Source organism: Melozone crissalis, unplaced genomic scaffold, assembly GCF_028551555.1.
Source record: "Melozone crissalis strain CALT ecotype California unplaced genomic scaffold, PUWL_Pcris_2 ptg000016l_1, whole genome shotgun sequence".
NCBI classification, from domain to species: Eukaryota; Metazoa; Chordata; class Aves; order Passeriformes; family Passerellidae; genus Melozone; species Melozone crissalis.
Genome location: NW_026535794.1, coordinates 15,006,257 through 15,034,202, shown reverse-complemented (window position 1 = coordinate 15,034,202; position 27,946 = coordinate 15,006,257). Strand labels below are relative to the sequence as shown.

At 41.9% G+C, this 27,946-nt stretch overlaps 1 protein-coding gene across 1 annotated transcript in view; it reads right to left on the bottom strand.

The window, feature by feature from the left end:
- Positions 1-21,667, bottom strand: part of ITGB1 (integrin subunit beta 1) — a 42,942-nt gene extending 21,275 nt beyond the window's left edge. Inside the window, exons 1-3 of the mRNA XM_054273865.1 lie at positions 21,603-21,667; positions 1,454-1,523; positions 1,135-1,220 (exon numbers count right to left, since the gene is read on the bottom strand). Of these exons, the coding sequence (XP_054129840.1) occupies positions 1,135-1,220; positions 1,454-1,523; positions 21,603-21,611 (165 nt within the window). The 5' untranslated portion in view covers positions 21,612-21,667. The remainder of the gene's footprint in view (positions 1-1,134; positions 1,221-1,453; positions 1,524-21,602) is intronic.
- Positions 21,668-27,946: the final 6,279 nt, after the last annotated feature.

Genomic DNA, 27,946 nt, shown 5'->3' with positions numbered 1-27,946 from the left:
CCTACTCATACAGCCTGCTTTTAACATTCTTTCCTTTTTAATTAAGATTATATAAGTATACCTTGGTACTCCACAACAAAGTAATAGCTATATGCTGACAGAGCAGGGCAAAGACAGACAATTCTTATTTTGGGGAAATTCAATCTGAAAGTAACACCCATAAGCAAAACCAATCCTTAACTTTGTTCTGAACAACAAATTGTCATTACATCAAACCTTAAAAAAGCTCTAACCTCAAATATAAATAAATAAGGCTTCTAACTGAGAAACTTGGCAATTCTGATTCTGCTCCCTCCCCTAAAATATGCATATAAATAAATGTATACTAAAGCTTGTCAGTTTTTGGTGACACAGACCTCCAGGAAATCTGATATCTCAAGGTAAATTATAAAAGCGGTCAGTTTAATTAAATATTGCGAGTTTATAAGCTGGTATGGGGAATAGTAAGTAGGCAATATATAGAAATAAAAATAAATTATCATCTCCTAGCAAGAAAAAGGAAAATTTCTCAGTTTCAGTAACAAACCAAAGAAGAGGTATAGAAAATATTTTCTTCTGTTCATAACCTGAAGAAGATATGTCAGCAGACAGTGGTTATATCTTATATTTTGCAGTTTCCTAAACTTAATTTTTTTTAACATACCCTTTTTGTTTCATAATGAAACAAACTAGCCACCCACACAAACCTATCTCTTAGTCCTCAGGTCTATCAACAGAAAACTAAAATTTGAAAGAAGAAAAATCCCCTTCAATCTCTTTCCCTACTCCACCTACATCTGTCTAAAATTAGCTCTAACTCTAATGTCACTGGAAGACTATAATTAAGCATACTCAGACAGATTCCACATTGGAGTGATTTTAAATAACTATGAGACAGCTTATAGGGTCTCATAAATCCTAAGTGTATACACTTAGGATTTAGAAAAGGAGAAGTAAACACATTGTGAAAAATGTTTATACTCAAATCAGAAAAATCACAGCATTTGATTGGTAAAGTACAAATAAGTATCGAATTGAAGAACTACAGGAAATTACTATTAATGAAAACAGTCATTTCTATATGGGTAAAGCATTTAGTAAAGTTTGAAACCAAGGGGAAAAACCAAACCATAAAAAGATGTTTGCAGCACTTACAGTTTTTTTACACCAGCCACAGTTTGGTCCTGCTTGTATACATTCCCCACATGACTTTGCATTTGCTTTTATGCAGTCACTTCCACCTAGAGAGGAATGCAAATTCGTCACTTCAGGTATAAAAAGATGTTTTACAACAACAGCACTTCACTTTGGCTCACTCTGGTTTTGTAAACTAAGTTCCTACTACAGGTTATTAACATGAGAGATGTTAATCTCTGCCATTAGCATTTGTCTAGTGAGGATGCATTTATCCACATAAATAACTGCTAAACAGATACAGTTTTATAAACTACTGCAGTGCAATCGAGTGCCTTACCCTGCTGGGCAAATCCATTCCATATCAAGCAACAGAGGACACCAGCACATGTGAGCCATTTGAAATTAGCCTGGAAGACAAAACAGAAACCAAACTGGGTGATTTACTCTAATGAATAAGTGCAAAAAAGATACTTTCACGAAGCTGTGGACATACAGCAGTGTTTCAGAGGAGACAAGGAACACAGAACAAACACAAATCTAATTATCTTAGTTGTACCACTGGACAGTTTTGCCCTAATACAAACCATGTTTGTGGGCTACACTGTATTTAGAAGGGGTAGCTTCTTAAATTATTTTGAAATGCTCTTCTGCTAGGTAAACCAGCAAGCTATGAGAAATTTGGAAACGTTGTTGACTTGGGAGGAAGAACCCAGACCAAATTTTTAACACCTTATAAAAAATATTTATGTTCTGAATGTTATCAGAGAGAGACTTCTAAATAAAGCTACCACAGCAATACAGGACGGAAACAGAGTTTCTAGACTCACACCTCTGTTTTAAGATAAACACAAAAACATGTTTTTTACAAAACATTTTCTTCGTAATCTTCAAAAGGCATTTTACAGATTTGCACTTTATAAAACAAACTAGAAATTTCATCTCAAAATATGCACTATAAAGCATCCCTGACATAAAATCTACCCCTGTTTTTTCTTCTTTAGACAACAGAAAATTAATGGATACAACCCATATCAAAGAAAAAAAAATGGTTCAGTACTATAAGTATTAATGAAAGGCTAAATTTTTCTAAATTGTTTCCTACCTTTATAGCAGGTAGTCAGGCAGGGTCAGTTGCCTTTTTAATTTTGATCCTATTTTAAATTAAATTTCTCTTTTATTCATTATAAGAGTTCTGAGAACTTAGATGATAATGGCCAGTTTCCTTGAACACCCTAAAATATTGCTGCTAATTAAAGCCTCTCCAGTCATCCTGGAAACAAAAGTATTCTAAATAACTTTTTGTCCTAAAAAATATCTTGCACTATAGCCAAGGAAAAGTGAATTTGGCAGAATCTCCTAAACAGAATATGTCACTTTTCTAGAAGCCATACTGTTTTTTGTATAAATTAGCAACAAAGTAAGCAATGCTCAATTAGTACAGCAGTTGAGCTTTGGTTTTTGCACACTGAAACACAGTTTTTAATTTGCACATCCAGCCAGACCTATCAGAGAAGGGATGGCTGCTCCAAAATCTGATGGGGAAAATTTCAAACAGAAGCCAACCTTTTGCTAACAAATTGTATCCAACAACAGTGTTAGATGGCTCATATTTTTCTGATAAATCATTTTGGCTCACTTTTCAGTGGATGCTATGGTGACAGGACAGGCAGTGGAGTTTAGGCACAGCAGAATTAAGAGAATATGCTCTTGAACTACTTTGACAGATGTTATACATAAACACAAAAGAAATTAGTGGTTAAAAAAGAGGAAAAATCTGAAGCATGAATTATATCCTACTTAACTTTTGAATGCTACTTTCTGCATATACACAACTTGAATTTCTCTCTGCACACTGTTGCAAGTGACCAGTCCTTCGTTCACAAAAAATCTCTTTCAGAACACTTTTATTAAGTCCCTTTATAAGTAATCACCTAAATTCAACCTGTGCAACCACAAACCTCGATCAGAGAGAATGGTGACCCCAGGAATGCGAGCAAGTGGAAGACAGATGAAGGGACTGAACCAAGGCTTAGAAAGACAGCGGTTACATGGTTAGGATCTCACCTACCAGACCAGGAGTCTGGACAGCAAGTCCTTACCAGGCTGCTCAACTTTCAGGTCCTTCTTTCCTGGTTTTATGGTAGGTACGCTGTGTTCAGCAAACCTTGCTTCCCTCAAGTGAAAGGATATTTTGTTACTTGAGAAGCAGTTTTGCTTTTAGTACAAAAAGCCCAGAATGGGGTGGACTTTTCAGTAAGAAAAAAGCCAAGCTGCTGGCACCAGGTGAGCACCATCTTTTCTGTCAGCCTAGACGAGAAAATTACAAACAGCTCACCTTTTTAGGGCAGACTAAGAGTGGATGCACAGCAAGTCCACACAGACTATATAAATAAGTCAGCAAAGATGTGACACAGTGCTAAAGCTATGATTAAGACCGTTTGGAAGAGAAACGTTCCAGTGGAAGCGCATCCGCGTGATGAACGCAGCTCTGGGCACAGAGTCCCGGCAAGGCTAACAAGGAAAATGTCCTTTCCCATATATGGCCGTGCCAATGCCTCTCCCAGCGGCTCGCTTCCTCTGCCTCCCCAGCCGAACAGCTTTTCCAGCTCTCTTCCTCTGCCTCCCCAGCCGAACAGCTTTTCCAGCTCTCTTCCTCTGCCTCCCCAGCCGAACAGCTTTTCCAGCTGCCGGGCGCTGGGAAATGCGAGCACAGATCTGCTGTGCTGGGAAATGCGAGCACAGATCTGCTGATGGGGCTCAGCTCTGACTGCTGCCCCATGCCAGCGAAGCCATGCACTCCCTCATCCTCCCACCCTCCTGCGGCTGCTGCAGCGCTGAATGCACTCCCTGCAAGTCCCAGCAGATTCTTCCATCGAGGGAATAAACCCAAACAAATCACTCCCAGTACACCAGCTGGGCAAAGGAAGCCTTTGGAAACCCCTGGTGGAGCTATAACTAAATGTCGTGTCAGTATTCAACCAGAGATGACTGCAACTGAATAAAACCCCAATTGTTACAATGAATTAATATTTTTATGCAACATTTAACTATTTTCTATTATACTTGTCCCCCCACTTTCTAAAGCCTTGTGAAAAACGCCAATCACTTTTTTTTTTTAATTTTAGAAGTTTAATAGTAATAAAATGGTTATAAAAATAGTAATACAATTAGAGTAATAATAATTTGGACAATTTGAATTAGGACAATATGAGACAATAGAACCAAAGAGTTACGGATGTCTGGGTACCTTTTTCTTAAAAAGGACCCCTGTTAACAAAGGATTAACCCTTAAAAACAATAGTCTGTTGCATATTCATAATCTCATACATGATGCATAAATTCCACTCAAATACAGGATTCTGTCTGGTCATCATCAGCTTCTTCCTCTGAATCCTAACAGTACCTTTGAGGCAGGAAGAAGTTAGTTTCTTCTGATAAGAGGGCAATAAATTCTTTTTCTCTGTAAGATTTAGGTCTCCTGTGGCTGCTATCTCGCTGCAAGTCCTTTCTTTAAAAAAAGTATCCTATATAGCATAGCTTCTATTTTAACATTTTTATAACCTAAAACGATATTTAACATACTACTTAAGAGAATTAATATAGCATTACTTTCTAAAACAACACATATAATATTAATTTTAATATTTGCAAAAAGCCAATCATAAAATACACATTTTTCACACCTTGAAAAAGATTCCAGAATCCTTGAAAAAATGGGGTTTTTCCTCCTTGAAAAACAGCAACTCAAAGCCAAGAGACTGAAATCTCTTTAATACTGTATCACCACTTGGATCCTTTCTAAAAGGCTGCAAATAGTGTGCTGTTGAAAAACAGATTTTAAAATTATTTCTGCACATTTGTGAACCATACTCTATTTTTGTTAAATATTTTAGGAAAATAAACATGGACGTGACCGTAAATGTTTAGATTCAATGCTTTCCAAGTTTTTTTTTTACTGTCTTGACAAACAGTAATGCTTGAAGAAAATTTTTTATTTATAAAATCAGCTTCAATGGAAATTTCTAGAGCTTTTAATTTGAAATGAGAGACTCATTAAGTGACAACGGAAAGAAGGAAGGATTTTTTTCTCCACAGAATTTGTAAATTAAGTATTTAGAACTTTCACATTCTGCTAATCATCAAGATATTTACAACTGACTACTCCACAGTACCGAAGACTTTTAAAATTTATTTATCAGAATGGCAATATAACCACTACAGAAAATTACCTGGGCAAATAGGATCAAGGAAGAAAGGTAAGAGTTATACACACATTTAATCCTCTGAAATTAAATACTGATAGCTATGCTGCTCTCCTCCCATCACTCCCTAGCTCAGCACTGCCACAGGCCACAGTTTATACAGATATTTAGATAATATTAACAATGATGTGTTGGGTTCCTGCAGTATTGTTCCCTTCAGCTGAGCTGCTCATCTCACCCAGCAATGCAGAATGCACCAAGCTGATGGCAAGCACAGGAAAACACTCCATGGCATCTGCCCCTACTGCATTCTGAACTCTGCCTTAGTGCAAAGCTTTCCACTGAAACATGCAACCAGAGCACGGGGGAAACATTTCAGTGTGCAGTAAGAGCTGAGCTGTCGTGCAGACAGCACCTTTTTAAAGCAGGATCCAGACAGCCAACTGACTCACAGCCCCACACACCACTCTAATTGCACTTACAAACCTAGAAATGAAAACACAACTCACACTTTTGGACTCACACTCGTGCTTCCCTCAGCCTGACACATCTTGGCACGAGCTGTACTTTCATGGGTTTAAATCTCAGTTCAGAAATGCGGCACAGAATTGATTCCTCCTGGAGCTGATGTTAGGTTTACAGCCACTTTCATGTAGTGCAAGGATGGAAAGTCACTGAAGAGAGCTGCCCCATTCTCCTTGCTGATTATTCCCTCTTGTTAGTCAACCTCGTGGCTAATTACTCTCACTGCTTTCCTTTTTGATCAATGCCAGCATTACCGTGGCCACCAGGATGGCTGGAACAAGAAAAGATCTGTCTGAAACTAATCCAACAAAGAAACTGCCCTGTTCCTTCCACCTGGCTACAAAATGACTTATCCTGGTGTGGGAGATGTGGTGAGATGATGATGGAGAAAAAGAGAACTTGGAGGGGACGGGAAGCACAAGCTCCTGCTGCTCAGCCAGAGCCAGTGGTGTGTGCTGGACTACACTGGTCACACAGCCAAGCCCCCACCCCCAGGCATGAGGGCTCTGGTTAAAAAAGGAGCAGGAAGGGACAAGTGTCTAAAATAAGCAGAAAGAAACAGTCTCTGGAGACGCCTGTTTCAGAACTCAATGGCTACCCTGCTAAAACAGTTCCTTCTTCCCTCTCTCCAGAAGGTTTCCTAGCAGTAGCTGAGGACCATGCTTTTCAGTGTGAATTTTACTGACTGGCAGAATGAATCCCATTGATATTTCTGAAAAAAAAAGTGGAGGGAAAAGAATGGACTGAAGAACCAAACAACCTTAGTGACATGGGACACAATGACACAGAGACTACAAATCTCTAGCAATGATCTGCAAATACACTTGACAGCAGAACTCCCTCAGCAGAGGGAGTTAATTAATTACAATCCCCAAATTGCCTGCATATGAAACAACTTTAAACATATCTGCTTGTACAACTATTCACTGTAAAGAAGCAATTCAGTATAAAAGAAAGCACTAAAGTGGTATCTTTCTGTTCTGTTTTGAGAGAGGCACATTAGTATGGCACCAGTACAAAAAAAAAAAAAAAGTTTTACACTAAGGAATTACTTTTGATTAAAGTTTTCAAGTCCGAGGAATAGATTTTCCCACAAATCTTAAATGGTAATTCTTTATTTATGACCTTCACAGCTATCTAATTTACTTAATCAGTGTTACTGTGATACTGAAGTATAGTCAGAATACACCACACAGTAAATTCCAGGACCACCATTAAGAAATTATGTGATGCATTCTTCATTAAACAGGCAGAGATTTGGGATAAACACTGGTGCTTGAATTGCCAGCAATTTTAATCAAAGAACCCAATCCTAAACTCAGCCTACAAAACTATTTGTTCCCTGGATGCAGACCAGCCTTGTGATGGTTACCCTTCACAGAGGTCCAGCTCCTGACCTTGCATCATGATGGATGAACTAGCAGAGCATCCCCACGTAGGGAAAGTAAATTTGATGGGACAAGTCAAGATGGACAACAGAAGTGCAGTCCCCAGAGCAGGGCTTTGCAACACACCAATCCAAATGGGAATTCTAGAAGTAAGCCTTCCTTCAACAGCCTATCTACCAGCCTCACACCATGGCTCAAGACCACAATGTTCCTTCTGCCCCTGGTAACTTTACAGACATGAACGCAGACGTTTTTGAACTGCTTGCAGTAATATGGAAAGAATGGGATGTTATCACAGACTGAAGTGCAAAATAAAAAATTCCTTAGCACTGAAATAACTTTTACACAAAAAGTTCAGCACATCAAGACTGCTTACTCAAAGTGTTTCCTGAGAAAACTTTAAGGCATACACACTTCAGCTACTGTGATGCTACAGCATAAAAGAAACAACAGTATTTCACATTGGACTTAACTTCTGTCAGTTACTTCTAAGTTAATGGAATAAAACATGTCTCCAAATCACTTCTCTAAACACTGTTTTAGCAGGGCATTATATATTTAAACAATATATAATAAACTAGTTAAGACTTAACTTTCAATTACAAGAGTAAAAATCTACAAAAAGCTGATTTTCTGCTTAGGTTAGGGAGACTGGCTCCTCCATTCCAGTATGGTTCTGTAAGGTCACCTGCCACAATTAGTGTATGTCCCTGTTAGTTCAGAAGATTCCCCTGCAGGGCTGGGAGTCCCAAAAGAGATGAGAATACACATTTGTGCATGCCCAGACCATGAGAAAAGATACCACAATTGTACCAGTTTGACACTGAAACTCCTGTGCCGCTCCCATGCCCAGTAAGGCAAGCAAACACCAACAGTAATGCAACTGCCAAGACTCTGAGTTACACTACATTACTACCCACAGTTGATTCATACAGCTCTAAAAATTTTCCCACAAGATCAAGTAGCTTAAAATTCACCAAAAAGGACTGAATGCAGTGGGAAAAATCAGTAGGTGTTGGGTTCTAAAATACCCTTGTGTCTTTTGCTGAAATCCCAGCATGGGCACCTACAACACATGGCCTCTTCAGCAGAATAAATGAAAATGTTCATGTACAAGTAGGAGCAGGCTGAGGCCACAGCTCATGAGAACAGAGCTGGAGGGCTGTTCATGGTATCATCTTGTGTCCCCAGAGTATGGGGTGTTTGTTAGTTTATTTAGGACAGCTGCTTCAAGACTGAACCACTAACTTCACAAGCACTCACACGGTTTGACCAGTTATTAATTTTACATAGAATTTGCTCATGTTTGTTTCTGGGTTTCACAGGAGCTCTCAATTTTCTGACAGTTCTAAATAATGGAATGAAAAGCAACTGGGTATTTTTATGCAAACTACTTTTTGGTTTTGATTTGAATTATGGAATGGAAACAAATCTGCCCAAGTTAGGTGCCTGGCTGCAGGGAATTGTGGTGGGGAAATTTTTCTTGATGGAAGACATAAATTTCATCTATAATCAGAAAAAATACAGGTAGAGGTTTCAGAACAACTGTAGATGATAAAGTTTTTGGGTATCTGACATCTCTGCACAATGAGAAAGATAAAATGCTGTAGATCCAGTTGGGACATGACAGAAGGTGGTAATGGATCCCAGATATTTTACAGTATTGTGGCATTCACAGGAAGTAAGGTAAAAGGGCTCCAGTCCCTCCTCAGCCCCAAAGGGTTTGCAATCCCATTTTCTGGGAATGCTTTATCATCCTCTAGTATGAGCTTTAATTAAACCTTTGTTCTGCTACACAGAACAAAAGGCACAGAGACAGAAAAACTGATAGTTTTGTCTCTAGTTTACCTACTGAAGGGCTCATATAGCAGGAGCTAGATGAAAAGGTATAAGTGGGGTTCCAGTTACTGTTCCCTGGAATATTTACAGACTTACAGCATATTGTCCATGAGAAAAAACAGATACTTGGGTTCATAATCTGGAGTACGAACTTGATATTTCTTTCTCACCAAATGCTCTACCCTGAGGTAAAACAGATGTATATTCACACTCAGACACATAAGAGAGCCTCAACTGCAAACCTCCTGGGTCGTGGATGATCACTCTGACCTGTGCATGCTGCGCTGAAATCCCTCCCTACTTGCAGACTTGACCAATCCAAACTATACGGACTTCTCTAGGGACTTACATTAAAAGTAAATACAAGGAGCTAAATACAAGGAACCAAAGACAGCCAGGGAACGTCTAGAAAGCCAGAAAAACCTACAGAATGTAGACTATTATGGAACATAGCAAACCTATAAAGGCAGGGTAAATTACATACCATGCCTGATTTCATTGTATTTCTGTATGTGTTTCACTGTATTTGTGTTTCCACTAGCAAAATCTACTGACAATTTCTCTTAATGACAAACTCCTACAATTGGCTGCACACCTAAGTAATACTCATCACAAGAAAAACAAGTGCCATAGCAAATTGTAAAAAAGAACACTGCTACTAAAGCCCACTCAATTTATTCTCAGAATACTCTGAGCTGGAAGGGACACACAAGGATCACTGAAGTCCAACTCCTGGCCCTGTACAGGACAGTCCCAGGAATCACACCACGATTTGTCTTTTCATTAAATATCTCTATTTCAGAACCCACACACGTCAGAATGCCATGCTGACGATGATGAGAGAAGGCAGAAGAACAGGAAAAAGATTCACAGAGGCAACTTGAAGATGCAGCGACTGACAAAGAGCCTTCATCTTTCTAGTCAGCAAACCCCAAGTGCAACCTTGATCTCTTCCCTTTGTTCTCAGGCTTTTCGGAGAGCGCTGTAGTGCAGGCAGGATTAACACTGGTTAGTCAGCACCACTTTTGAAAGGAGAACCTTTCTTCAAACAGTGTGTGTGCACACTGCCATGCACAGACAGCTTGTAACTCACGGCTAGATCTTCACAGTACTACCATACCACAAATCATTACCAATTTAAGAACACTGCTTTGCTGTATTAACCATCCTTGTCCCTGGCTTGGTTTGTATGCACATGAAGAGATGATTTGTATAACACTTTCTTGACCTGTTGAATCATAATTTGAAGCCAAGATTCCACAGTTCAGGAGTTACTCTGGGAAGCATCTCAATGCTTGAAAGACAGGTAGTACTTTGACACAGCTCACAAGAACAAGCAACCTGTGCATGATGACCACATATATGAAACAGTTCAAGAGCCAAGTCAGGTACTCTTTCTCACAAAAATGTTCCTTTTTATTTAATTTTTTTTACCAGGCAGTTATCCACAAACTGCAATTTACAACATGAACTCTGACAGCTATATTTTGGAAAACTAGACTAACAAGCAGGTGTATTGTGCCTTAAGTTCAACACTAAATTAGGAGAGAAACACAACTCTGCATGCTGTCCAGCAGAGCACTCAGACTCGCAGCTACACCTCATTAAAACATCAGCAACGTGCTTTATGTGTTGATTACCTTTGGCTTACACCTAGTTTAAGCTATAACATTTACATCCCTGACAATCCAGTCTGCAACTACAATTTGCTCTACATTTCTCAAACTGCTGTGCCTATGAAATCCTATGTCATTGCATCCCACCCACAGAACCCGAGGATTCATACAAGGATACAATGAAACTCTTTAAATTTCAGGAAAGGACAAAACAATGTCCTGTGCTGCTTATGCTGGTGTGCAAGCACCTTGCAAAGGCAGCACCTCTCCAAGCCTAAACCACTGAAACACACCAGGCCTATTCTTACTTTTTTTTTGTTTTTTATTGCTGCGGTTCAAAGTGTTTGCTACACCTACAGCACCACTATACATGCACAGCTAGAAAGTTTCCTCTTTAAGGATAAATATACAACAATATGCACCAATAACAAACGTATGCCATTTTTTCCCATTAAAACTGTCACTGTCAAAAATATCCCTTTTCCATACTCTTTCAAACATAAGCTTTCAATAGTTCATCACAACTTTACTGACTCAAAGCATGTTGTCTCCAGAAATTTATAAGAATTATTACTACACTCAATCTTGCTGTAATCAGTAGGCATTTTTTCCATAACAAATATTTCAGGATTTTCATTATTATAAGCATCTCTTCACACAACTGTGATTAAAACAGAATTTTAAAAATCTGTTGTTTCAGTACTTTTCAAATGCTTTTAGAACCATGAGTTGTTTTTGCCATAACAACTTAATCTCCGCTCTAGTCTAAATATAACACCATTTTTTGGTGGGAGAAAGTGTGAACTGGATACTTAACTTGTTTACATAGCTTTTTCCAGCCTACAAGACTTCTTGGCTACATTTAGCATTTCCATCACAGACAGATTACAATCAAGAATGCCACATAATGATTTAAATCATTCTAGTAGAAAACATGGGGATCTGTTCCACATGTATTAAATTCCTGCATACTCTGCACCACTTACTACTCACATAAAGACACTATTTAATTTTGTGCAACTTAAACCTCACATTTATCCACACGGGGAAATGAAAAGTTTAGTTAAGCATATAAATATAGCTCTTGCACAGCTGACTGTAACTGATGCTTCCGAGGCTGTGCTGCCTCCACGACTATCACAGCATCTGGCTAAACTTACTTTAATCCAAGCTTCTCTGTTAAAGTAAAAGCAGAATAGAGGCAAGTATGTTCTTAAGTAAAAAGCTAGAGAGTTTCAGTAAATGCAGTGTCTCATGTATCTATTTCTTTAAGAAAAAACAATTGCAAATGTGCTGCTGGCAATTGCTGCAGGTACTGCAGGAAGCCGGCAGCTGGCACGCCACAAAGAGAACACTCAGCGGAAACTCGTCTGTCGTTACATGGCAGAGTTCACCCACCAGGAGCTATCATTAACACCCAGGGCACAGTTTCAGCAGCCAAAACCCAGATGAAAGCAAACTGCAGCTGAAAGAACCAGCAGTGCTGCAGCATCTCCACAACAGCAACCTCTGCCCCTGTGCTAACAACTCGGGGACCTCCCCCACCTCTATCCCAGCCAGCTCCACTTGGACCTCGGGCCATCCCTTTCCCCTCTGTGTCAAATGGCACTTTCTGTAAGGCTCAGTGAAAACCAGACCTCCACATGGACAGTGGAGTGCTGAGCAAACAGCTCCTAAGAAGGGGCAGGTGGCTGTCAGACTGGCTGCCCTCCAAAATTACACTGAAGGCTCTCTGCTGCTGAGCCAGCCTAAATTCAGGCCATCAGGCCAACCACCCTAAGGTGATCTTGGATGAATTGTTTATAAATGCTCTGCAACACACCCAGCCAATTTGAGGAACTATTCTGATTTTATTTTTACAGGTTATCAGAATAAATTAGTTGGCAGAAAAAATTAACAGAAGCAAAGAACAAAATACTGAAGGATTTTAGGTTTGTTGTTGTTTGTTCATGTTTTACTTCAGGATTTGAATAGCAAGCACATAAAATAATGTTTACAGATAATATTCAAATATTTAAGATCAAGTTTTTAAAAAGATTCACTATTCAAACACAATTAGAATGAGACTTGTAGAACAACCCTTATCCTCAACATTCTTAATGCCAGTGTCCACAAAAGTGATCATGCAGAAACAATAAAAAACTGGTTATCCCACAAAAGTACATACAGCCTTATAAATCTGTATCTATGAGATTTTGAACAGAATTTAATTCTATATATATTTAATTTTTCATATGTATGCTATATATTTTTATGTACAAAATTAATGATGATTATTAATTCAATGGCAGTGATAAAAGACTAGGCAGAAGCACAAACTGAAACAAACAGTGAACTTTATCCAGATTTTGATGCAAATTTGAGGACTTGCAAAAAGCTCATCAATCTCAGGGAAAAAAAATAACTTCAACCTTAAAAGACTTTTTAATAAAAAAAATCAAAACCAAAACCACCCAGACTCATCACAAAGTACTTCATAAAAAGCAGTTCTGGCCAGAACAATCTGCCTATTCATACACTTCTGCTGCTTTCCAGAGCAGATTTCAAGCTTGGAGTCCACAAGCTGCTTCTAAGAGCACTGCAGAAGATAACACAAGGTGAGGTTTCTCATAGCAGCCAAGTACATCTACCAGTTTGCTACTAGAGAACCCAGGAGACAGCTCAACTTCTCCAGACCCTAAAATTGCCCCCTTTGCACCCTTAATTTCTCTGGTGCCAGCTACGGAAGATACTTCTGCCCCTTAGCTGAGCCAGCGGAACAAGCTGAGCAATAACACCTTGCTGAGTGATTTCTCACCTGATCTAGCAAGTTAAGATGGTTTGCTCAAGTCAAAGCAGGCACGAGCAGATGCTGTGAGGTTCCACAGCAGTTTATGCCAACTTATCTCTGGACTGCCACAGTGGCACACACTTTCTCTATGAGTTGCACATTTTCCCCTTCCTCCCCTGGCTCTGAAGCACGTCCCTTGCATGTGATTTCCCAGCTGCAACAACTGACCTAGCTGAAAATTAATTTTTGGCCAAGCTGTTTTTCAGCCAGAACAGTTATTTCAATAACTCAATGTACAGCCCTATAACTTCCACAGCTGATGCAAGCAGGATGGCAAAATTGCACAGCTACTGGCAGGAGGGACAGTTGAGACCTAGCACTGGTATCAACTGCTGCAGAACCACATTCCTATGAAAATTAAACACAATTTTAGTTGAATTCATGGCTCAAAAGCCAATGGAACATTTTACAAAATATGAAATTTAGATAAATTTGAAAAGCAGTTGTCTGCTGCAGAGTTTTGAGTTACCACTAATGAGTGAGGTATTTTTTAAACTCTGCAGCGACATAGCATTAAAATTGCTTCCAGCTACAACAAATGTTAATCATATTAAATACAGATATTCTTCATTTAGAAAGTGAAACTGCATTGTGAATTATGCACCAAAAAGAGGCAGTATTTGTGCAAACTCTTTTATTACTATCCAAACCAGACAGCTGGCAATGGCAAAAATGCTGGCAGCAATCTCACACAGTATAGTTACTCCTTAAAGCTGGAGTTGAGTTTTTCACTGAAAGGAGATATCTGTAACATAGCTGTGTAACATTTTAGTCTAGTTTTTGAAAACTTGTGTAAACAACATGTGTAGTGGAGGGAGATAACACAGGAAAAAATGTTTGTTGCTGTTTATTGATTTTATTAAGTGGTTTTTAACAACCTATAGCTGGTATGTACAGCATGTTCTTCCAAAAAAGGAAATTTGCTGTTTCCTTTTTTATGCTGAAGTCCACACCCAGGAAAAATTACACTGAACTTCTTGTACATTAATTTTTCACACTGATTTGTATTTGCATATAAGTGACAAAAACAACACAAAAAATCATCCCCATTTTTGAACTACACAGAACAAGTGTTACCTTCTAAAATGTTACACTTTCAGATGTTTTGGAAATGCACATAAGTTATATTCATATGTCACTGAAAGACAGATTTTTAATCTATTCTGCCACAAAATCAGCAAATTAACAATTAAAAAACTGTCAAGCCTTGTATTCTATGCAGATGGGTTATAGCATGCCTTTCAGCTGTGGGACTATCTCCACCTGGCATCACAAAGTCAGCACAGTAACACACACTGAATACAACCTTGCAAAAGCACAGAAGGAAGCTCTGAGAAAGTAATTATTGACTTTCTCCTAAGCCCACTAAAACTAATTTCCTAATACACAAGAAAATAAAGCATCAGTGTAATAAGAAAAAAGCCCAGCCAGAATTCACTGGCAGCACATCAACCGTGCTTACCCTAGCCAACCTTGTGGATGGTGACAGCAAAGATTTCCTCATTTCTCCTTTTCATTAGCAGAAGAGGGAGCATTTCACTTGCTGACTGGACAAGCATAAAACCTTCAGCCACCACTCCACTCCCAAAGATGTGTCAGCAGTATCAGAAGTCATCCTGATACAAAATTTATTCCAAATTTATTGATAACCAACTACTAAAATGTGTCATCTTTTGACACCTGGGAGAGTGCTTTGATTTAACATCGAAAAGATGACATTCTTTCATATCTACCTCCACTTCAGAAACAGGCCTTCCTTTTAGTTGTACTCATCTTTATCCAAAACCTCTTCACCCAAGATTTGGAACACCAGACAGCTGAGGATGTAGGTGGAGCTGGATGTTGCCAATTCAGTACTTAAGCAGCTGAACTGGAGGATGCTGGCCAAGCTACTGGAATGCCAGGTCCTTCAAATAACCTCCTATGGTCCCCAGGATGCCCCTGGACACTCTGCTTACCCCAGTGCTCACTGGAAGAGCACCCTCTGCTTCGTGGAACATCACTCCCAGCAGGTCTTGCCAGCCTACCAGGACCCAGAGCAGATGAGGAGAGATCAGATGCAGCCTCCTGCACCAGGGGAAGATGTGGCTCTTGGTGCCACTGCCCAAGGTAAGCACATGTTAAGACACATTAAATTACAATTCCACCAAAGAAAATTAAGAAACACCAGAATAACAGCTTATCCCCCTTTCCAAATGGACACATCCTTATTTCAATATTTACTTCAAGGGCAAGATTATGCCAAACTACCCATCCCAGTCTCAGATTTGTTTTCCAGAGACCAAGTATGCACTGATATCCAAGATACCACCTTGACTCATCACCATTTCCTAAGTGAAATACTGACTCCTTCTAAATTAATTCGACACAATTATTTTTCTTCTCTTTTAAATAACCACAGATCAGTCATCTTTGAATGAGGGTAAGTTCAGTGTTTCAGTTCAGCCCAATATATAATCACTGTTTTTCATTCTACCACAAAGGTTGAGAAAAGAAGAAATATTTCTCTTCTTCTATTCAGCTTCCACATCAAAAATGCTTTTACTTCTATATCTACAAAATTTAAAATATATTGTTAATAGCTATAATAGAAAATTAAATGCAGGTACTTCTTTGTAGTATAAATACTACAGAGAAATTTGTAATTTAAAACAACAAGAATTCATACAAACAACAGCCCTTCCTGCTTTTACACTAGAATGTACCAAGAGCAGAAGTTAAAACTAAGTGAGTCAAAACTGTGACTAAGTTAAGTATGTGATCTCATACAAAACCCAGAGCAGAAATAGGAGAACTACAAATATGATGCCAATCATTTGAGGGAGGAAATTCTGGCATTAGGTATTGTATATGTTGCAGTTTATGAGCATTATAAACAGGAATCTGCACTTAAACATGGTCTTACAGATTAGAATTTTTGAGAAAGTGACTTTTATAGTCTAATGATTTGCTGACAAAATGTGAGAACTGCATTAATTTAACAGAAATTTGCAAAACATTTTTCTGTGACAGAAAGGAATGAACAGGATGGTAAGAAAAGACCGATATCTTCTCAGCTCTTATGAGCAGCAACAAAGTTAAGATTCCAGACTCAGTTCTGTTACTCAAAACTTCCCCTCTAATAAAACCACAAGAATACTAATGGCATTTCGTTGCTGCTATTGAAAAAGAAAAAAAATGAAACACATGAAACTGCTTTTAAGAAAGAAAGCATGTTTCATAAGCCACTTTGCATCTGACTGTAAAGAGAAATGAAAAAGTTAGCAGAAAAAAAATCACTAAAATATTAAAAGAGCCTCTGCTCAGTGACGCCCCAAAGATGATTCCAAGTAGGAATTCTATGACCTTTTGTAAAAGAAAACATTAATATTATAGTCTCATCAGGCTAATTCCCCTACCATGTGCTTGGTTAAGTGCAAATTTTGTTAACGTCTTTCTGAACATATCCAATCCATTAATGAGAAAATACAATAGCCTAGGAAGTCCACTAACCACTCTGATTACTTTAAGAATAGAAAAATAATACAAAGTGGTTATCACAAAAACACAGGATGTTTAATAGCAACATTCTGCTAAAGAGAGCACCTTTAGTAGTGAAAAAGGCAATCATATTATTTAGTGATTATAGTAAGGTGCCTAGGGTCCCATTTTTCATTCAGAGAAGTTAGAATCTTCATTTCCTGCATAACATTCCCAACAATTGCTGCTCAGATACATTGGGTAGAAACACACACAGCTAAAGCACACAACCACTTCTTTCAATGAAGCCATATATACTTTTTACTGGTTCTTACACTAAAAATTCACATGTTGGGAAAGAAAAAAGTTCAGAGAAAAAGTCTTCTCATAAATTTATTCTGACTTACAGTTTTAGGAGTTCAAGTTATTGGACCACGCCTATGCAGGACAAATTAGGAAAAAAAAAAAAAAAGAAATAGAATATGTCTTCCCATTTGTGGGTAAACACAAAAATGGCTTTGTAGGCTACCCCAGAAATGCCATAACCACAACAACTGACAGATACTGGTCAATATTGTGGTCCCCTCTGGTTACCACATGACAAGAAACATCATCCTTTATAGAAAGTTGTCAACACAATACACCACAGAGCAGAGCAAGGAGGAACTAGACAGTAAAAAGGAGAACATATTTGTCACCATAAATGACAATAGTCAGCAGCACTAGAACTATCCAACAGATTTTAATTTTCTGACACAAAAGGAGCATTAAATCACACACAGATATTGCTAGTATCTGTCCATGAGACAGCCACTGAATTTGTTCATCTATTCATTTGTTCTCAAATCTGTGATACTCCCTCTCTTTTGAAAAGCAAACAAACATCCTCTTCAGAAAAAAAATAGCTAACTCTCCCCTACAACAAAAACTTACTGTCATGTACAGGTCTGAGATGTGTTGTGTTTGTCTAAAAAATATCCCTGCACACTTACACCAGAGCAGAAGGCTGAAAAACCTGGAGTAGAAGTGGAAGTGAGAATGCTGCTATTAGAAGGTGACTTCAAAGCAAGGCGAGTGGGACGAGTGAAACAATTTGAAGAATCAGCAATATAAAGACAGATGGGAGATGAGAGGCAGGAAAACACAGACTGAACTCTGAGTTTTCTGCTGCTGAGAGACCAGAAATTTTCTACCAGGCACAGAATATAGCAGCTGACTTAAAAATCTAGTCATAGGGGAATAGTACACATACTGGCAAGTACTTTTTAATGACACTTCCAAAATAAATCTAACTACATATTGCCTTAATTACATTTTTAAGATTGATCAAATTTATGTAATTGCTTTATGAGCTCTACCAATAGATGCAGCTTAAAAGGCAAAGGAAAAAAAGCAAAAAAGGCACTCCCAACAAGGATTCCCTCTCAGAGGGCTGATGGCAGCCCCTAAGAATTAAAAGGATGCCAAGGAGATTGGCCATCCTAAAAAAATGGTTGGAAAAAATAAATCACTTGACATTCTAGAAAAGCAAAGGAGGCAGAATAGGCTCTGCTACTGTTAAGTATGCATTCTGTCTTTCCTAGACCTATTTAATCAATGTCTTTTCCAAGTGCCTCATGAGGTGGCATGAGCAATCTTAAAGCTAGTGATTAATACTGATTTAACTTCATTTGAGCAATGCCTCACTGATTACAACAGTCTGTCTTACATGGAAGGGGTGCAAGACACATTTGGAAAGGAATGAGGAGGAAGAGGAAGGTCAGGTATACAATGGCCAGCAAGCTCCATCCAGCCCTCCTCCACAAAACCCACTTCCTACACCATGGCAGAACTACCAGAGAAAGTAGCACAGTAGCACAGAATTAAACCCCTAAACCTCCTGTGCAGCAGTGACAGGGACACCAGCAAAGGCTGCAGGAGGCATCATGAGCGGGTCCACACTGAAGAAACCCAGGCCCTCGGACCACGAGCAGGAGAGGAACAACAGGGACTCTGCATGGCTGTCCACGAAAAGGAAAGGGAGCCTGATGCAGAACTAGAGCCTTTGCTTACTAAAAGGGTCCCATCAAGACAAGGTACTTTAACACCAAGCTGCAGCACCTTGTTTCAGCACCAAGAGCTACAGCCAAGCACGAGGCCTGTAGCACACCGATGAGAAACTGGGTGAACCACAAGCAAAGCGTGCATCACATCACCCAACTAAATCGAGACTGGGTGGAAAGGCAGGCATGAAAACTATTTACAAACAACTGACTGGCACTCATACCAGCAGCAGCAAGGGAATTGTATTCAGGGCAAGGGAGGCCACAGCATGTGCCCATCCCATGTGTGCACAGCTCTCCCCAAGTTCACCTTTCTGCCACCCAAGTTATATCTACTTCCTGAGCCACAGCAAACAAGCATTCTTCAAATATGAACTACAGCAGAGCTACCCAATGAGAGGTATACAGAGAATGGTTTAGAGAGGAATGGAATCATGAATCAGGAAGAAAGAAGAGCAGGAAAAGTTCTCAGACAGTTTTTTTTCAGCTTTGGGACTTACTTCCCAAAGGAAGTGGTGTAAGGCTCACCACTTGAGTCATTTAAAAAACTCAAGACAAGACACTAAAATTCTGCACTCCCATCAGAAATTCATGCACATTCTTAGAGAAGCAAGCATCCCTCCAATTTCACAAGGGTGGGCCTTACTGGGGACATGGCACAGATCAGGCACCTGAACAGAGACAGCAGAATGAGCTCCCTGGCTGCACCCACAGAGAACAACAGAGTTTTAACTGCTGACATTTCATTTTGAAATAAATATGGTTCATTTATCGTGTGGCTGGCAAACAGATACAGCACTTAGCAGCTCCAACTTTGATTAAGGTAAGATTATGCATGCCTGTCAGCTTTTCACCTTTCAGCTGAGACATCTTTGAAAAGGACAAAAGTTAAAGGTGTTCACATCTTAAACTTGTCTTGTCTTGCCAATCTATTGCCAATGGCTCACTGTTATTGCAACCCTCAAAAACAGAGCCTTAGGCAAGCTTGCAAAATGCTACTTAATCATTACCCAGAGGCAAGTAATATTTTTTGTGACAGGAGAATGAATCATCGGTTCTGTCGGTTTCATCGCTGTGATGGATGTGGACAATGAATGTCTTTGCTCTTAGTCTTGCTTAATTTAGTCTAATTTACATCCTTCTAGTAGTATAATACCACTTTAAAAAGGCCCATACAAACAACCAAGAACAACAAAATCCCCTCACTGCCACCAAGCTGCCTCATTTCTCAAAACTAATTTTCCTCACATTGCTACCATCACCTACCAAATGATCTGCGTGCCAGGAGTACAAGTTATTTAAATCTTTTTCCACATACGTAGGGTCCTGCTTAATTTCAACACTTTAGCACACAAGAAGCATTAGCCGTGAGTGGTTCCACTAATCTAAATGGAGACAATCGTTACTCCTGAAAGTTTGTGTACCTTGGCATGAATAGGACTGTAGCAGCGATGGCAAATCTACCAGAAAAATCAACATTTTTCACCCAACAGCTATGTGCACATGTGCTGGCATGAATGGACTGCTGTATTCTATCAAGGACAAATGAAGAAGCAAACATGAACGCTGATCAGCTTCTTTTCATAAACAGTCACAGACTACCTAATGAGTTTAACAGGCAGTCAGATCCTTATTCCACAACATAAAGACATCTGACATGGGCCTGAACAGTGAGTCAGAATGAATTTCCTATCGCTCCATGTTTCCTTCCAACCACCAGTAACTGAAGGCAATAAGAGGAGACAAAGCAGTGCCGTACTGCTGTAAGATTTTTCAGAAATCCCCATGTGGGACACGGTACAGCGGCCTCGCATTCCCACTCCATCCCGACACAAGTTTTAGCAACTATAGAGGCTCAGAGCCAGTTTGGACGGATCGAGCAGGCAAACGCTGCACTGCGACCATCCCGTCATTCAAAGTGCACAGACCCCGCTCTCAGTGCTCGCTTTCTGCAGATTTGTGCAGGTCAAAACCCGGGGTACTCAGTTCCTGCACTGCCTCACTCTTTTCGTTCCCATTCTTGTAACTCCAGAGCCCGCTTCCCGTAGAAGGAACCGTCCCGCTCCGGCCGCCCGCCCTCGCCCACACTCCGGGGAAGAAGCCCGAAACTTTCCCAGCCGAGTGCTGCCCCCGTCCCCGGCACGGCCGGCGGGAGGCGGCGACGGGCACAGGGCAGAGCACCCGCACGGCTTCAGTGCCTCTCGGAGAGGAGGGCTCGGGGCGCTGCCCAGGGCGGCCGCTACTCCGCTGGTAGGGCCAGGGCCGGACAAAGGCCCGGCCGGCCCCGGCGGCACGGGAGGCCCGAGGCCGCCGTCCCGCCGCCACAGGAAGCCGCAGGCTGGGCCCGACACCTTCCCGCCCACAGCGCCGGGCAGGCACGGCGGGAGGCGGCGCCCCCTCCTCCGCCCGGGACCGGCGCCGAGGGACCCGCACTCGGGGCGGCGGCGGCTCCCGGCGCGGGAAGCGGCGCTCGCAGTCCCGCGCCGCCCGCCGGAGCCCGCCCGAGGCGCCGAGCCCCGGGGCGGCCACGGGCACCGCTCATCCCGCTCCCGGCCGGCTGCGACCCCCGCCCGTCCTCCCGTTACCTCGGCCATGGCTCCGGGCAGCGGGCGCGCTCCGGCCCGCCCGGCTCGCTGCGGCGGCGGCGTCCTGGGCTGGGCAGGGCTGGGCTGGGCTGGGCTGGGCTGCGCACGGCGGGACGCCCGGGCTCGCTCCTCGCTGGCTGCCCGCCGCCGCCTGCTCCGAGCTGCTGCGGGAGCCCGGCCCGCGGGGGAGGGGAGGGGAGGTCCGCGCTCCGCTCTACCCGCCCCGGAAACACATTCCTCCCCGCTGCCGTCAAGCGGGCCGGGGAGGCGTCTGCGGCGCGGCGGGCAAGGACGGGAGAGCCGTTCCTGAGGCGGGGCTCGGTGCTCGCTTCCCTCCCGCTTCCCTCCGTGCCGCCCGCCAGCGCCTTATTTGGCGGGGTTTGCCCGCGGGCCGGCCGCTCCCAGGTTGGGCCGGTGGGTGCGGACGGGGCTGGGGCTGCCCCGCGGCCCCCTCGCTCTCGGCGGTGGCGAAAGGCTGCTCGACCCCAGCCCTTGTCCAGAGCGCTTTTCCTGCTCCCCTCCCTGCCTGGTTCCACGCGCGGGGACAGCGGGGAATCTGGGCAGACAGGGATTCCTATCCCTCTTGCTGGCAGCTTTGCCAAGAGCAGTGGAAGTCACCAAGTGATGAGTGGGCTTGTCTGGTGCTAACACACGCTCGGAGCTAAAAAGTCGCTTTCCCCAAATCCCTCGGCCGGAGCCTGCTGGCGTTCGGAGCATGCTCTTGGTATTTCAGAGTGCCCCTTAAAATAGGGACTTGGGAAATTACTGATTAAAAAAAATGAAAAAGCGTGCCATTCGACACCTTTCTGAAGGTAAGGTGTTGGGAAACACAAGCTATCAACTCACGGCTCAGAGCTCTAAGCACTGTGCCTTTATGTGTGGCTACTGGAGCTTGTGCCAGTTCGGGTTTTTGTATGGTTAACTTAACCAGCAATGCTGCAACTTATTTATAATTTCAATCACTTTCCTTCTGCTTGCTTTCTAGCTGCATTTTGGAATAAGAAAGGAATGATTCTAGTTTACTCAAGTGTGGCCTGTGATTCAACCCCGTGTTCCACTTGGGCAGTGCAGTGGTTTAGGGTGCAGTCTCATAACAGCTGTTTTAGCAGAAGCTTTTAATGCGGGCACAGCTGTAATCGCAAAACTGTTTTAGTGGTGTCGGAAAATGAGATTGAAATGACAGACTACTGCTTCAACCAGCTCCATTGAAAGCAAGCACAGGACAAATGAAATGGTGGCTAAATAACTTTGACATCCAAAGATAAGGACAGCAGGGACTATATATTTCAACAGGTAAATCAAGATATAATATTAATACTGCCAGGAAAGAAGAAAGCCACCAGAAAAACCAAAGCTTTAAAAATGCTAAAAAATTAATGCCATGCAAAGTAAAAGTAAATGCCATAGGGGTAGTGATCTGTCAAAAATGTGTGAAATTTAAGGATTGGAAGATAAAAATTAGTTTTATCTGTGGTATTCTTCTCTGTTTCTTTATTTCAGGGGGAAAAAACACATCTGGTGCTAATTATGACAAAGTTGTGGATTTTGGTCCTTGTGTGGGCCATTCACTTAAATGATGGACTTGATGATCCTTGTGGGTTTCTTCTAACTCAGAATATTCTGTGATTTTGCCAGAATATGCAAATAGTGAGCAGCTGTCCACTGTAGTATACTGCAAAGAACTGGTGGCAAAAATGTGCTACTGGGATCACTGGGGCTCTGAGGAGTAAATAAAACTGCTCAACAGACTGGTTCAAGTGCTACCCAAGGCTCTGCTCAGATCTTATTGTGTCAAGTAGCCAGTGGCTGGCTGTGCTGAGCAGTAGGAAATCAAGAGGAAAAAGTCTCACAAATGGCTGAAAAATAAAATCACTGAATTATTTGGCTGCTTTCTGGACTCCTTTGGAGAGCACAGATGGGTATGAAAATCATGAGTTATTTTCCAACACTTGTGAAGTACTAAAGATGTCAGGGGAAAAAAAAAGTGCTGGAGGTGTCTGAGCCAGTAGACACAATTGTAGGTGATGTCAAAATGTTTAATGCAGTGTCTCTATACTGCAGTGTACATGGCATCTGGGAGAGTGAATGAACAGTTTTGCACAGGACAGCTCAAGAAAAGATGGGTTTTCATGGATTGAGTGGGAACCTGGGAATTGTTTTGTTCACTCTTAACTTGTTGCATTCATATTTCTAGAGTCCCATACCTTCCAGGTGGTTTTCTCACAAGCAGCTCTTCACAGCAGTGCTGCTCCTGCTTCTTTGTTAGGGCTCCTCCAAGACTCCCTGACCAGCCAGCCCACCCCCTTTTATCCCAGTTATCTTCATTAGCCACAGCTGCCACCCAATTAAAGGCATCGCAGCTGCAGCCCATTTAGAACAACTAGGATTGGGGCAAGGCCACTTATACAGTACATATTTTACTGAGACTCATACTATATTTCCCCCTTTTCTTCTACTTACAGATATTCAAATACAATATAGGTATTCAAGTACAATACATACATTTCCCCACAACTCAAAGGCCATGTACAACACACATATTTCCCCATGACTCAAAGGCCATTTACAGCACACACAGCTCCTTGCTCATAGGCCATATTCTCACAGCTCCTTGACTCAAAGGCCATGTTCTTCTACAGCTCTTGGCTGTCCTATCTTCTATCACATCTTGTTGTTATGTTTCTAGAGTCCCAGCTCTCAGGCTGCCACAGCTCTCGGCTGTCCTATCTTCTATCGCATCGGGGTCACCACTTGTTGTATTCATATTGTTATATTATTTCTAGAGTCCCCTACCTTCCAAGTGGTTTTCTCACAAACAGCTCTTCACAGCAGTGTTGTTCCTGCTTCTTTGTCAAGGCTCCCCCTGACCAGCCAACCCACCCCCTTTTTATCCCAGTTATCTTCATTAGCCACAGCTGCCACCCAATTAAGGACATCACAGCTGCAGCCCATTTAGAACAGCTAGGACTGGGGCAAGGCCACTTATACAATACAGATATTTACTAGGACTCCTACTATATTATCTTCCAGATACAGATTTTATTATAACTTTTACACAAACACCAATCCCAAAGCAGGTTTTGCTGTGTCCAGTGCTGCCTTTGTAAAGAAGCCAGCTGTGTAAATCAGGGGTGCCCAGCTGCAGCTCCAGGGCTGGGGCTGAGTGTGCCAGGCAGTCCCTGTGCAGTCCCTGTGCCAGGCAGCTCTACTGCAATCCCTCCCAGTGCCTGGATGGGAATCTCTGGAGTCAGGGGTCACTTGGGTGCCTCCAGAGAAGCAGGAACTGGTTGGCAGGAGCAGCTGCAGCATCTCCTAACCCGTTATCAGGGTATTTCCTTGGCTGCAGTTTCCCGTTTGCCACATGTTGCTGCCAAGCTGCTGAACTCTGACTTCCCAAAGCCCACACAGCCAGGGAGCTGTCGCCCTGTTCTCCAGCATCTTCTCCACTCCTGCAGCTTGCAAAGGGTTGAGATATTTTTCAACTGGGGCCTCAGTGATAACAAACACAGGATGTGTTTTAATGTGCATAGTTTGCACATTAATACTCAAATGCAAATACCTCCCATCAGGGCAACCATTAGGCAACTTCATAATTTCACCAGCCATTAACACTTGCACCTTTACTATGTCATACTGTACCAGTTATCTCTCTCACCTCTGCCCCAGGGAGCGATAATTTATCTGCACTGCCCCACTTTCCCAACAAACTTTGTTACTGGCAGCAAGTACTTTCCCCTTCCACTCCACTTCTTTTCCTTCCCTGCCTCTTCAAAATGGTCCTACCCTACTTAAGGTAATTTTTTTTCCGAACTAAAGAAAACCAAATTATAAAGCTGAGATAAAAAATCATGGTCTGATCACAAAAGATAGATAAAGGATGGGAGAGAAAAGAGGAAGTCAAAGTCATTTTCCCAAGGATAGGAATGAAGCCGGGAAAAGAAAGCAGGTCTTCTGGGAACAGATCAGACTGCAGCCAATGAAGCCAGGAGAAGAAAGCAGGGAATATTCTCCTGGGAGTACATCAGACTGCAGCCACCTGGGTTGAACTGGCCGTGGGAGCGCCCAGTTTTCCTGGCCTGACCTTGGAGCAGAGAGCAGCAGCAGCTGCAGCCGCTGTTTTATTCCAGCAGCAGCTGTGCAGTCACCAAGGGGCACAGCGAGCACTGAGACCTCGCTGGCAGCTGGTCAGCACTGGGCTCTGCCTGCCAGAGTGGAGGATGGAGGAGATGTTGGGGCTTGGACAGAAGATTCACAGACAAAGTATTATTAGAAGGGTCACTTGGTGCAGGAAGTGATGGTGCTAAATGGTTGTGGTCATTGCTTTTGATAACAGCCCCTATTTGGCTGCTCATGAGGAGTGCGCAGCACTTCTCTGGAGGCAGCCTGTCAGACATGTATAGTGTGCCCAGGATATGGAATGCTGTGTTTACACTGGAGCCCGGTTCTCCTGCCCCACACAAGCAGAGCAGTGAGTCACAAATGTTCAGCCAGGAGATTGCCGCAGATTGTATCCTGTGGGCAAAGGTTTGCCCTGCAAGATTGTCTGCCTGCTGTTCACGGGAGCAATGTTCAGCGCTTAGGTGCAATAAAGCTGATGTATTCACACCTGGTTTATGATCAGTGCTGAGATCTCTGCTTTGTTCAATTGACAGTCCTGTGTTTAACATGAGCCTGGAAAGATCAGAGTCCACCAAGCCCTTCCTTCAGCTCGCCAGTGTTTAAAAAGCAACTTGTGGCTGTCAGGCAAGAAGAAAGGAGAGGTCACCAGAGCACATGGCCCTTCTGGTGGGACTGTGCCCTTCTGGCTGTTGGAATAGAGGGGCTGGGGGACAGCTTTGTTCCAGCTGCATTGTGCCTTCCGATGCTTCCTCTGACTCCTTTTCTGCACTTTCTTCAGCTGAAGAGCTGCTCTCCCCTCTGTGCATATGTTTGGGTAGGCTGAGCTGTTGCTGTTACAGTCCCTGCAGCCATTAGCATACACATTCCTTCTTGTTTGTCTTTGAAAGCACTTTTGTGGGACTCCTCTGTCATTGTGAAGAGAGTTTGTTTCATGCAGAAATTCTGTAAGACATTTTGATCCTCAATAAGCAAGGCAGGAATCCTTTTTCATGGTTAGGCATGAACTACAGGTTGGCCCCTGTGTTCCAAAGTAAAGAAGTGAGTAGGAGTTAAGTGAAGAGACTAAAGCTTTTGAGATTTATGTTCAAACACTCATACTCATGGTAGCACAGGGCAGAGAACTTCTGCAGCTCCTTATGTTACTTGAAACGAATCATATTTTCTAGAGAACTAGATTTAAAAACTTCAGGCTTGAAGATACTTTAGTGTTTAATTACCCAAGAAAAAATGCCTTTGGGAGATTAAAAATATCCCCAAAGGATGATAATTCTGAATGCACAGTAAATTTCTGAGATTCAGCAGTTAGCTAATTCTTACCATGTGCTGCTTTTTTCCTGTGAGATTCTGAGATCACGTGCCTGCATATTCTGTTCCATCCTTCTCAGGGGATTCCCACTGTTTAGACAAGCAGCTCATGCTCATTCAGGGGAAAAATGAATTCCACTGCCCCCAAAGAAATGAGCAAGGACAATTGCAAGAGTTTCCTTGAAGAATTCTTCTGCTTCGGTTTTGCCCAGAGGGACATCCTGCAACATTTTAAGCTCAATGCAGTAGTTATTAGTGCATAAAATTACTTAAATTTAGACTTGTGCAGAGGAGAGGAAGGATAGAAACGAGAAAGGAGGATTTTGGTATCAGCTGTAGAAAAAGTCTGCTAGTACTGAGAGTCTGTCATGAGAAGGAGTAAGGACAGATTTAATGTTCATTGATATATAGGGGAAAGAGGAGCTATGTGGAAAACAGAATATTTCAAGCAAGACTAGTAGGCAAGAAAAAAAGGCAAAAATAGTCTGAAGGAAATAAGTAGTAATGGTACCACTGGGAAAAGAGATGTAGGCAAATGGAATGACTATTGTATGAGGTGATTGGCTGTTCTAGTGGAAAACAATAGCAAAAAAGGGCAGAACAGAATATTTTTTCTAATACTATTTCTGTCAAATAGTAGAGTCCTATGTTGAGATTTTTCTGAAACCCTCAATTTATCCTCCCCACTATTAAACACCTCAAGTTTTTTTCATGATTGTGTTTCATCAAATAATTTCATTGACTTTTTTTAAAACTTATTTTTTTAAGGCTCATAATGCTTTGGCAGTAATGATGTTTGGATGAAGATGCCAGAGATTTACAGCCAGAACCTCTTGCTTGTGCACTCTCAATGATCCCCATATGATGTCATTTTTCTAGAACAAGTGTCATCAATATTCTTTTTCTTAAGAGCTTATGTC